This window comes from Hyperoodon ampullatus, assembly GCF_949752795.1.
Source record: "Hyperoodon ampullatus genome assembly, chromosome: 18".
Classification (NCBI taxonomy): domain Eukaryota; kingdom Metazoa; phylum Chordata; class Mammalia; order Artiodactyla; family Ziphiidae; genus Hyperoodon; species Hyperoodon ampullatus.
The window spans coordinates 15,017,371-15,030,981 of NC_136931.1; the positions used below are offsets into that span (position 1 = coordinate 15,017,371).

The 13,611-nt window shown below is 39.4% G+C and overlaps 1 protein-coding gene across 2 annotated transcripts in view; it reads right to left on the reverse strand.

Moving 5' to 3' along the window:
• Positions 1-13,611, reverse strand: part of PHLPP2 (PH domain and leucine rich repeat protein phosphatase 2) — a gene marked incomplete at both ends in the record, with an annotated part of 71,438 nt that overhangs the window by 44,033 nt on the left and 13,794 nt on the right. For both annotated transcript variants that reach the window (XM_079724390.1, XM_079724391.1), the window contains one exon: positions 8,753-8,886. In XM_079724390.1, coding sequence (XP_079580516.1) covers positions 8,753-8,886 — 134 coding nt within the window. The remainder of the gene's footprint in view (positions 1-8,752; positions 8,887-13,611) is intronic.

Below are 13,611 nucleotides of genomic sequence, written 5' to 3' on the forward strand. Positions count from 1 at the left end.
GACAATAAAAAATGAAGTCACACAGACAGACTGTGAATATAAACTGAAGGGCAAAGCAATATAGCTTCTAGAAAAGAATAAAGGGAAAGACTGTTAAATTGGACTATATCAAAATGAAATACTTCTTTTAATCAAAAGATGCCATTAAGGTTCTGGTTCTGAGTTAGACAGAGGAAGCCCACTCTACCCTGTCTCTCCCACTGAATTCACCTATAAAACCTGGACAGAATACCTGGAGCATTAGTGAACCCCAAGCAGGCTAAACTCAACGAAATTCAAGCCCAGACACTTCATAATCAAACTGCTGAAAATTAAAGACAAAGGAAAAATCTTTAAAGAAGCCAGAGAAAGATGAAGCACTATTTATACAGGAACAATGGCTCAAATGACTGTATAAAGTGTGTGCAGGAGCTCTATCATTCCAACTGCTCTGAAAATCTAAAGCTAGTTCAAAATAAAAAGTTAAACAGACAAAAAAATAAATACTGGCTGATATATTTTGGGGTAAAAATGAAACATTTACTTACATTTAAAGAGTAAAACAGGAAACCTCAAAACAAATTTCAAACTCGCAATAGCCACCCCCCCACCCAACACAAGAACACACTCTGTGATTTGAAGTATTTCAGTAGAAAATCTTGTGAAGCAGTGGTGGGTGGCTAAGCAATCCCACTATCTGGTTTCATGACCCTGAACAAGTTCCATATTTTTAGGCCTTAGTTTCCCAAGTTTAAGACCAAGGAGTTGGATTAGATGATCCCTAGTCTTTCCCAGTTCTCACATTTTATGGATCCCTCTTATTCTTCTAAACTGTTTCTCCATCAACTATATGGTAGAGTACCTTAGAGGTTAAGAAGATGAGATTTAGGGTTTCCCTGGTGGCACAGTGGTTAAGAATCCACCTGCCAATGCAGGGGACACGGGTTCGAGCCCTGGTCCGGGAAGATCCCACATGCCGCGGAGCAACTGAGCCCGTGTGCCACAACTACCGAGCCTGCACTCCAGAGCCCGCAAGCCACCACTAAAGAAGCCCGCGCACCTAGAGTCCGTGCTCTGAAACAAGAGAAGCCACTGCAGTGAGAAGCCCGTGCACTGCAACAAAGAGTAGCCCCTGCTTGCCACAACTAGAGAAAGCCTGCGGGCAGCAACAAAGACCCAACTCAGCCAAAAATAAATAAATTAATTAATTTAAAAAAAATTAAAAGAAGAGATTTAGAACCCATTAAGATCTCTCCAAAAGCAGAAACTAATAAAAAAAAAAGAAAAAAAAATCTCTCCAGAGTAACAATATCTACCTACACGGTTGTAAGGATTAAATGAGAAAAGGTACATAGAGCGCTCAGCACCTTAGTACATGCTCAGCACATAGTAAGGGTATAAAACAAATGCTAGTTGTTATAATGAAAGTTCTGCCTTAAGCCTCCTTCTTTTCCTATATTTAAGTATTATTTTCAAGATAATCTTAACAACTTCCACGGATTTAACACTCCCATGTACCTGACTCCCAGACTTGTATTTCCAAAGCTCCTAGTTTCACACTTCCAGCTACCTGCCAGACATCTCCAACTGGATGTCTACCACCACTTACAATTAAACATGCCTGAAACCAAGTCATCACCATCCCTGCAAACCAGATCCTTCTCACAGCTCAAGTCCTGTCAGTCTCCCAAAGCCACCCAGCCTCAAAACCTAAGAGCCAGCTTTGCCTCTTAGGTTCTCTTCCTCAACTCCTTTTTTCAATCAACCATCAACACTTACTGACTATTCCTTCAAAAAGTCTCTATACGAATGATTCCTTCCCATTCCCTAGTTCAGATCCCTACTAATTCACGCCTGAATTATTATTCACGCTGGTGCCAGATTCATCTTTCTCAGGCTCACTTGGATCCCATCACTTCCTGCTACCATCTGCCAAATAAAGGCTAAACTCCTGATACTGCACTCAAGGCCCAAAACAATCTGTACTCAAATTATCTGTGTGTGTGATTCACGGAACATGCACTGAAATTCCTAATACCCCACCTCTGTCCTCCTTTTCCTTTCTGATTACTGAAATTCTGTCGATTTTTAAAGAACCAACCCAAATACTACATCTTCAGAAATATTTCTTTGATTCTAGAGATCTCCCTGATTTTTCAGAGAAGAAAAGTGAATGGGAACTTCCTTACCGACTATCAGAATCTATCATATAGGTATATTAAAAATAGCATTGATATTAGCATAAGACAAAGACATCAATGTAATAGGATAGAGGCCAAAAATAGACCCCCGCTTGTATAGGAACTTAATAATAATAAAGGTGATGCTTCAAATCAGCAGGAAAAGGATGAGCTATTTCATAAGTATTGTTGGGACAACTGGCTATCAACAGAGAAAAAAGTCAAGATAGATCCCTACCTCATATCACATTCTAAAAATATAAAAGTACTAGAAGAAAATATAGAGTATGTTTATGACCTAGGATAGGGAAGGAATGTAAAGGTATTAAAGGAAAAGACTGACTAAATCTGATTAAATAAAACTTCTGGGGACTTCCCTGGTGGCGCAGTGGGTAGGAATCCACCTGCCAATGCAGGGGACACGGGTTCGAGCCCTGGTCCGGGAAGATCCCACATGCCACGGAGCGGCTAGGCCCGTGTGCCACAACTACTGAGCCCATGAGCCACAACTACTGAAGCCTGCGTGACTAGAGCCCGTGCTCCGTAACAGGAGAAGCCACCGCAATGAGAAGCCCGTGCACCGCTACAAAGAGTAGCCCCCGCTCACTGCAACTAGAGGAAGCCCGTACACAGCAATGAAGACCCAGCACAGCCAAAAATAAATATAAAAAAAAATAAATAAATAAACTTCTGCACAATAAAAAACAATATGCAAAACTACAAAACAAGTTACAGGCTGGAAAAAAAAATGTGTCACAAATACAGTATACAGAGGATGTATATTCAGAATATATACAAAAGTCCTTCTGGGGTTTCCCTGGTGGCGCAGTGGTTGAGAGTCCACCTGCCGATGCAGGGGACACGGGTTCGTGCCCCGGTCCGGGAAGATCCCACATGCCGCGGAGCGGCTGGGCCCGTGAGCCATGGCCACTGAGCCTGCATGTCCAGAGCCTGTGCTCCGCAATGGGAGAGGCCACAACAGTGAGAGGCCCGCGTACCGCAAAAAAAAAAAAAAAAAAAAAAAAAAAAGTCCTTCTGATCAATATGAAAAAGGATAAACAATAGAAATATCAAGGGTTAATTCAAAGGAGAAGAAAACTTAAAGATCAATGTACATATGACACAATATTCAACCATACTAGTAATCAGGTAAACAAAATCAAAACAACGAGACCAACATTTAATCCATTAGATTAGTAAAAGTTTTAAATGCTAATAATATTAAAAGGTGATATTGTGAGCAAAGGGGTACTCTGATATACTGATAGGATATACATTTGTTTTGCAGTAGTAACTATTAGTATTTTAAATGAGAATAAATATCCTATGACCCAATAACTTCATGTTCAGAGATTTACTCTGAAGCAACACAGGTGCAGGGACTTCCCTGGTGGCGCAGTGGTTAAGAATCCGCCTGTCAATGCAGGGAACATGGGTTCGAGCCCTGGTCTGGGAAGATCCCACATGCTGTGGAGCAATGAAGCCCGTGCACCACAACTACTGAGGCTGCGCTCTAGAGCCTGCAAGCCACGATGACTGAGCCCATGAGCCACAACTACTGAAGCCCGCGCGCCTAGAGCCCGTGCTCCACAACAAGAGAAGTCACTGCAATGAGAAGCCTGCGCACTGCAACAAAGAGTAGCCCCTGCTCACCGCAACTAGAGAAAGCCTGTGCACATCAACGAAGACCTATGCAGCCAAAAATAAATAAATTTTTAAAAATAAATAAAATAAAAATTCCGATTACATCATTTAAAAAAAACAGAAACACAGGTGCAAAAAGATGCAATTTTACTACAGTGCTATTTGTAATAGTCCATCACTAGGGAAATTGTTATATAAACTATAATACATACATGACATCCAATAGTATGCAACATAAAGAAATGCATATAGAAGACAGTTAAAAAAAGACCTCCAAAACACTGTTGGGAGAAAAAAAGCATGAAGACCAACACCAAATGACAGCATTTATGTAAACAAAATATATTTCTGCAAATACACATTAGATAGGAATAAAAGAAAATTCTCAATAGGTATATACCAAATTGATTATTACATCATAATTATCACATTATATATCACTGCTTAATAGATAACCACTATCGGTATATACTTGTATTAACTCAAAAATTCTACTTGTAGGGCTTCCCTGGTGGCGCAGTGGTTGGGAGTCCGCCTGCCGATGCAGGGGGCACGGGTTTGTGCCCCGGTCCGGGAAGATCCCACATGCCGCGGAGCAGCTGGGCCCGTGAGCCATGGCCGCTGAGCCTGCGCGTCTGGAGCCTGTGCTCCACAACGGGAGAGGCCACAACAGTGAGAGGCCCACGTACCGCAAAAAAAAAAAAAAAAATTTCTACTTGTAGGAATCACTTCCTCCCTCTACCCTAGAGGTCAGCCATTCTCTTCACTTTTATAATAATAATTTCCTTGTTTTCTTTATGTTTTTGCTACTCATGTATTAGTTATAGCATTTTTAACTACTGTAACAAAAAGAATATACTGGCCCAAACACAAGAGAAATGTAATTCTCTGCTAGGGTGGGCAGTCTGGGTTACCAGGGGTCAACTCTGTCAAGAAACTCCAGCTGATGGTGGCTCTGCCATTTTCAACACGTGACTTCAATATTGCTCGATGACTGCCTTCCTACCCTACAGAAGAGGAAAAGAGCAAGAAGTATGCATGGAAGGCTTTAGGAACCAGGTATAAAAGTGGCACACAACAATTCTACTCCATACCACTTTAGAAAGTTTTGTCACAGATGCACACCAAACTGCACAAAAGACTGAGAAACGAGATGTAGCTGGGCAGTCATGTGCCCACCTCTAAGTCTTATTATGGAAGAAGGAAAGAGCAGCTTTGGATGGACAGAGAGTGGTACTGTCACACATCTCTAAACAATACAGCTGAGTTTTGCCTGTTTTCGAACTTTAAATGAATGGAAACATACTATATATGCAAGTCTTTTGTATCTGGTTTCTTTTGTTTGTGTTTATGCTCCTTGGATGAAACTGTCTCAAACGTGTACAGAGAATACCACACAGAAAGAAATGCTCAGGCTGGGTGCTATGCTACCTGAGCTATTCAACCCCAGAACTACAACTTCACTAGCAAATCACACCTTCTAGATGCCACTTCCTCTTACATAATAAGGAGTTGATTAATGGGCTCTCTTAATCTCTGTGATTGATCATGCTACCCACTCATCTTTAGTTACATACGTTATTTCAAGGCTTTTATATCATGAATCTGCACTGAGTCACTCCACTCACTTTCCCCCAGCACCCATCCCAGCAAGACTGATAACTAGCATTTGCACAATGGCCCCTGGAGTACCGGAGACGTTTCATATCCAGCAAACAAAGCAAAACACTAGTTTGAACTTAGGCCCTCTGACCCTGGCCTCATTAACACTATATTCTAAGCTAACGCACCAAAGACTCTATGCAAGAAATATTGAAAGCTGATTGCTAAGATACTTGCTTCAAAAAGAATACTTCAAATTCTTTACAACTCCTCTCTTCAAAAGGAGAGGCCTAAAAAAAAAAAAAAAGAGGTGAGGGCTATTTCCCTTCTCTATATAGTGTGGGCTGTATTTGGCGACTCAATTCTAATAAACAGAAAGTGGTGAAAACGATGGTGACTTATGAGGCTAGGTCATAAAAAACACTGAAGCCTCTGTGTGTTGTGTGTATGTATATGTGTGTGTGTGTGTGTGTGTGTGTTGCGTGTTTGCATGCACGTGCATGCATGCGCTCATGTGCATGTGTGTGTTTCTCATCACTGGGGGCAGCTAGCTGCCACATCGTGAAGATGCTTAGGCAGCCCTAGAGAAGGGTCCACACAGCAAGCAACTGAGATCTCCTGACAAAAACTGGTGAGAAACTGGGGCCTTCTACCAACAGCCACATGAGTGAGCCATGTTAGAAGTTAATCTTCCAGCCCCACTCAAGCCTTCAGATGACTGCAGCTTCAGCCAATATAATGAGTACTATCTCACTGAGACTCAACCCAAAACCATCCAGCTAATTCCTCCTAGATTTCTGACCCGCAGAAACTGTATGATATAATAAATATTAATATCGTGACTTCCTTGGCAGTCCAGAGGTTAAGATTCTGTGCTACCACTGCAGGGGGCGTGGGTTTGATCCCTGGTCAGAGAACTAAGAGCCCACACGCTGCGCATGGCGTGGCCAAAAAATAAAAATAAATTAAAAAATAAATATTTAATATCATTTTAAGTCACTAAATTTTTTTTTAATTTTTATTTATTTTTTGGCTGCGTTGGGTCTCCACTGCTGTGCGTGGCCTTTCTCTAGTTGCAGCGAGCAGGGCCTACTTTTCGTTGCAGTGCATGGGCTTCTCACTGAGGTGGCTTCTCTTGTTGCAAAACATGGGCTCTAGGAGCATGGGCTTCAGTAGTTGCAGCATATGGGCTCAGCAGTTGTGGCTCGCGGACTCTAGAGCAAAGTCTCAGTAGTTGTGGTGCACGGGCTTAGCTGCTCCGCAACATGTGGGATCTTCCCAGACCAGGGATCAAACCCGTGTCCCCTGCATTGGCAGGTGGATTCTTAACCACTGCGCCACCAGGGAAGTCCTAAGTCACTAAATTTTGAGGCAATTTGTTACACAGCCAACAGAAAATACCCTTATTTATCTATCTATCTATCTACACACACATACATACTTTTTTTAACCTTTTATTTCTGGTACCATATACATATATTGCCTATTTTCAAAAGTAACTAGCTTTAAAAATCTCTTTCTCAAATGTAATTTTCTCACTCAACTTATACTAGCTTCTCTGAATTAAAAGAGCTCACTTTTGGAAATGTTCTCTGTTAAAGACTTCCCCCCCGCCCTCCACCAAATATAGTAAGTACTACGAACTGGTACTCTTTTTTTTTTTTTTTTTTTTTTGGCTGTGTTGGGTCTTCGCTGCTGCACATGGGCTTTCTCTAGTTGCGCTAGCGGGGGCTACTCTTCCTTGCGGTGCGTGGGCTTCTCATTGCGGTGGCTTCTCTTGTTGCAGAGCACGGGCTCTAGGCATGTGGGCTGCAGTAGTTGTGGCTCACGGGCTCTAGAGCGCAGCCTCAGTAGTTGCAGCACACGGACTTAGCTGCTCTGCAGCATGTGGGATCTTCCCGGACCAGGGCTCGAACCCGTGTCCCCTGCACTGGCAGGTGGATTCTTAACCACTGTGCCACCAGGAAAGCCCCCCAAACCAGTACTCTTTTTGACTTTACTGGAAATATCCTCTTAAGGGAATATTAAGATCCTAGGCATGCTACAATTTATCAGGTGGTATTAATAAATTAATGCAATCATGCCAACTGTTGTGTGTTAAACTGACTTCAAATGCAATCTCACTGGTTATAAAGGAGCTCAACAGCATCTCAAGGCTCAACTTTCATCCCAGAATGACAACATGGAGTGAAGAACTTATGTGCAACCACATATAAAGAGCATGTTACTATCCAAGATTTATTTATTTTTTTAAACCAAGCTTTACAGTAATAGATCGGTTGTGTTCCTCAAATTAGTCTTAAAAGATTTTCCTCAGATTTAACATCAACCTAGCAACTATTCTCCCTCCATGAACTAACAAAGGAGAGAAATGAATGGAAATAAAATAAAACGAAACCAACTTTTAAGGAACATGTCAGAAAATATTGTTGTGGTGAAAAATTATAAATAAAATCTTTTGTGAAGTGCATTTAAAAAAACTGGCTTGTGACGTGTCACAAGAGTTCAGATAAAATCAATAATTTGAGGAATGAGAGCAGGGAATCTTAGTAAATGGTTATGCCTACATACACTAATAACTTAGTTACTAGTTCAACTGATAAATGGGTCGTATTAACTCAAAACTGTTAGGTGTTAAACAGCTCTGTTATTTACTAGCTGTATGACCTTGAACAAGTTAACTTCTCTGTCTCTGTAAAATGAGACAACAGTTCCTAGAGCATAAGGTGGCTATACTGAGTAAACTGGGTAATTCATAAGCATAAAAGCACACAGTAAGCACTCAAAAAATGGTACTCAGTAGTATTACTAGTTATTGATGTATATTTGGAGAGTAATATTCAGAAATATTCTGACTTCCTTAAGTCTAACTTTATGACTAAAGTGATCAGATGAAAAATAGTCAATAGGGGAAAAATGCACCAAAAGAGAAGAGCATGTAAAATATCCGAGATTTAAAGCTTACTAAATTCAACAATATACATGTCTGATGTGTTCATCAAATGTTAAGTCATATATGATAATAACCACCTACTTCTCAACATTCTCAAATTATCTAGAAGTTCATGGACTTTATAAAGAACTTGAAAATATAACTGATACTAAAGCTATGATTTGATCAAGATGCTGGCAAAAGTACATAACAATTCTGTAAGTCAGCAAAACACCAGAACAAAAAGAGCAAAAACAAAAAGGGAAGGCTGTTTTTGCTGTTGTTTTCTAACTACATTAGTAAATTGGCTTAAAAATGGCTTTGGATAAAATATTTTTAAAAGGCTGAAGACAGAGGTACAAATAATCAATTAAAAGTCATTAATGTATCCACACAGCCGCTGATAAATCCTTACCACCATAAAATCGAAGCATACAGCCAAGGTCAGGATTTGCCGCCTCCTCCTGTATGCGCACAGGGTCATCAAACCCCAGCCTGGACAAGTAATCATAAACAATCTGAAGAGGTTGTTCAGTAGGTTCCAATCTCCTGCTTACACAATTCAAAAGAAAAATATTTGTTAAGTAATAAAACACACTTCATTTGATTTTTAAAATCTTTTAATATGCTCTAGATTTTTACTTCTTTATCAAGATTTTCTCTAATATCACATGATGCAACTAATCTAAACAAGTGGTGCTCAAAGTTTTTGGTCTCGGGATCCCTCTATAGTTTTTGAGGCCCCCAAAGAGCTTTTGTTTACACGAGGTATATCTATTGACATTTACTGAATGAGAAACTAAACTTAAGAATTTCTAAATATTTAGTTATTCATTTTAAAATAACAACAATGAACACATTACATGTTAACAAATATTTTTTGAAAACTATATTTTCAGAATAAAACAAATTTAGTGAGAAGACTTGCATTGTTTTACATTTTATAAATCTCTTTAACAGCTGGTTTAATAGAAGACAGCTAGATCCTCTAGAAAACTCCATTACATACTTACAAGACTGAAAGTGAAAAAGAAAATTAATACCTCATTATTATGAAAGAGTTTTGACCTCATGCACCTCTTCAAAAAGTCTCAGAGACCCCCAGAGGGCCCTTTGAGAACCTCTGGTTCAAACTTAAAGGCATCGAATTCAAATTATGAGCTATAAAAGATTGTACCTGGCCATAACTGATTTCACATAAGCTGCAACACAATTATAAATGAAGACTTTGGGTTGCTGACTATATCCTATATATTTCCTCTGGCTTCACAGATGATTTTTCCATAAAAACTAGGAATGAACTGCCCAGTAATTCCCCAGAAATCATCAGACTACATGGTTCTGACTGAAAGCTAGGTAAAACCAGAATGTTAGTAATCACTTGTGGCTTCTGGTGACACTGCATATTTTAAAATCACACAGACTTAAGGAGGCTCATTTACAATTCTTTTAACAGAAAGCAAAGAGTCATAAATACAGCAGCTAAGAGCATGAGCTCCAAAAGTCAGACTGCCTGGGTTGAATCTCACTTCTGCCACTTACCAACTGCATGTGTACCCCTAGACAAGTTACTTAACTTCATTGTCTTAAATTCCTCATCAGTATAATGGGTAGTGCCTAACTTACAGAGTTGTTATTAGAAGTATTTATTTATTTGCTTACAAGAAGATATCACATAGTATATAAAGTGCTTAGCAAATTATGTGGCATGTAGTAGTGTTCAATAATGTACTGACATTATTCAAAAAATTCTTAGGAATAAAATTTTAATTAGAATAAAAATAAAATGTCTCCCCTATCTGAAACAACAACCAAAGAACAAGTATAGGAAAGCCTGTATGTTTAAAAGATCTTGAAGAACATTATTCATATCCTAAAAGGATTCTGTTTAGAAAACTTAAGTCTTGTATTAATCAGAAGGAACATGATAAACCTTCCATCATGGCAAAAAGATATGAAAGAACTCTGTGTTTTGTGGTTAAAGAACTAGAAAATACTGGTTGGCAATATGCTTTAATTTAAAAAAACATGAAATGGGAATACTACAAAGTGGAATATAAACAACTGTAAAAATATGGTAATTTAGGAATGGAAATCATATTGGTGAGTACAGAAAGTAAAAACTAAAAATAGGGACTTCCCTGGTGGTCCAGTGGCTAAGACTCCATGCTCCCAATGCAGGGGGCTAAGGTTTGATCCCTGGTCAGGGAACTAGATCCCACATGCCGCAACTAAGACCCAACACAGCCAAATAAATAAACATTTTTTTTTAAATCTAAAATAAATAAATAAAAATAAAAGTAAAACCACTTCCTGGCCCTTCCTGACTGTTCAGTTCTGACTTTCAGCTTCCATCAGCTCAGAACTACTACATGGGGAATGACCAAAGAACTAAAAGCCTACAAAGACCAATACATATTGAATTTAATAGAAATGAAAAATAAACTTTTCAGAATAAAAATATCAGTTACAATTAATCTCTAGCCAAATAAAATAAAAATCCACAAAGGGCTGTGACAATATTAGGCACCTTCCCAGTACAATGGTAGAATTCTTCTAAGAAGGATGCCTTTTTTTTGCAGTATGCAGGCCTCTCACTGTTGTGGCCTCTCCTGTTGCGGAGCACAGGCTCCAGACGCGCAAGCTCAGCGGCCACAGCTCACGGGCCCAGCCACTCCGCGGCATGTGGGATCTTCCCGGACCAGGGCATGAACCCGTGTCCCCTGCATCGGCAGGCGGACTCTCAACCACTGCGCCACCAGGGAAGCCCAGAAGGATGCATTTTAAGAGAGACTTCTAATAAACTATATCCTGGACGGGTCAATTAGCCATGTAATAGGAAGACTGACTGAAGGATTAACCTGAAGACAAGGTGACTAAGGGCATAAAGAACTCTCTCTACCTTCCAATGTCAAGAAGGATTAGACTTACTCTATCTAGATTGCTCCAAAGAATAGGACTAGGACCAAGGAGAAGTTGCACAGGTAGACTGGATTAAAAAATGAGGAAAAACCTTAATGATTAGAGATGCCCAATAATGAAACAGACTACCTCTCAAAATAGCTCACAGAGAGCTAGAGAGCCCTCTGTCATGGACACTTTAGAAGTCTCCTCTAAGAACCAAGTTGGGCCAGATGATCTTTAGGGTCTTTTAAAACTCAGGGCTCTTTCAGGTATTTAAGACACCTTGCTAATATAATACAAATTCTACTTGAACACTGCTATTATTTTTGGATACAGAGATCAATGTATTTAAAAATAATCCCTTATAATGATCACATATTCAAGACCAAGAAATATTATTAATACTTTCAGGCTAAAGCTCACTAACTCAATTTTCCTATTTCTCTCTGGAAAACCAGGAGAAATGGAAATATCCTAATTCTGACATATTTTACCTGATCAAATTTCCTGGTCTAAAAAGGCTCTGTAGATTTTAGAAAACCTCTTTATATATTTCCACCTAAAGAAAGTATTCTCCCTGGTGGGAGGGAAAAAAAAATCAAGAGAATCTCAACATCTGCTCTTATTAATTTAGCATAAATGAGCAAACAAGAAATAGTTCAAGAACTGCAAAAACAAGTAAAACAAGGGACTAATTCCATTTACTCATTAAACTCATCTGCTTAAGAGAGTAGGGTATAGGGGAGGGAAATGCTGTAATATGCTTACGGATCAATTTTGTGTTTCAAAGTTCCAAAAGTTTAACAGGCTGCTAATTAGCTGTGTGTTAAATCTCTCACAAATCAAAGGAAATATATATACTGCAAAACAGGTGTAGGAGAGAGTATGTTAGCGAAGAAAGGTTCCATTCAGCATTTGAAATACTTCCACTGCGGCTTTAAGAAGAGACAATATGACTATTGTTAACAGTTTTAGTTTGCTTCTAATGCTTCAAGGAGCTACAATAGTCCTTGTAAATCTGAATATATGTGCATATGGTTATTTTTCTCCAAACCAGCCAACCAATACAGTGATGCTATCAACAGTGTTTGTAGCTCTTAGCCAATCTGAACGGCGCCCACAGTTAAGTTAGAGGTAAGAGAAGAGTACATTTCATTCCAGGTATCATTTCACAAAAATTCTAGTTAATAGTGGGAGGCAAAAGTATACATTATTAAAATCCAACATATTGTATCCAAGACCCTAACAAAGCAGAGCAGCATTCTCTACATCAAAGTCAGGTTAAAACTCAATCTCTGGGCATCTATAAGGTAAAATCTGCAAAATTTTAAGACCGACAATACAGATCATGATACAAACAACAAGGATACTTCGATGAATGTTTACCCCATACCTGACACTATGCTGGGAAGTATCTCACATTTTACAAAACTAGGAAATAAGAAAAATGAGGTTCAGAGAGTCACACAATTAGTACATATGGCATCAGGGTTTGAACCTGTGTCGGTTTCCTTACAAAGCCTAGCCTCCTTTAGGGAAACAATATTATTTTCTAAATGTAGATAAAAAATGTATGCAGAAGAGAGCTCAAAGCACTTCATATGTTAACTTACATCAAGAAACATAAAAAGTTATGTTTTAAAATTACTGTACGTCATTAGTCTAATACATCATCATTTGAAAGATAGGCTATTTTTATGCATCATTGTTGTATGAGAGTCTTTCTAGCCTTCGTGGTCCCTGGCTCCTGTGGGATAGATTCTAAATCCTCAGAGTTTCTTGAGTAATGGGAGTGTCTTAGTTATTCATGAGCCCCTTGGATCACCCCTAGGTTTATGCTAAGAAATGAGCTGACTCAGGATGGGGGCTGGTCACCAGAAAGACCAACCACGTGAAGAGAGGGCTGGGGCTTGGAGTGAGCCCGACCTTGGGGGAGCGGAGGGCTGGAGATTTGAGTTCAAGCACCTACCTGATCAATGATTAAATCAGTCAAGCCTACCCTATAATACCTCAATAAAAACTCTGTACTGAAACTTCCCGATGGATGAACACACTAATGTGCTGGAAGCGTAACACGGATGCTCCCAGACCTCGCCCTATGTGTGTCTTCATTTGGCTGGTCCTGATTTGTATCCTTTATACGAAAATTGTAATCTTAAATATTGCTTTCTTGTGTTCTGTGAGACATTCTAGTGAATTATTGAATCTGAAGGGGTCATGGGAGCCCCCTAAATTTTTATCCAGTTGGCCAGAAGTGCAACCAGAGTATAAAGTCAGGGTGGTCTTGTTGGGAGACCAGGCCCTTTAACTTGTTTTTGTTTGTTTGTTTTAATTTTTATTTTATATTGGAGTATAGCTGATTAACAACGT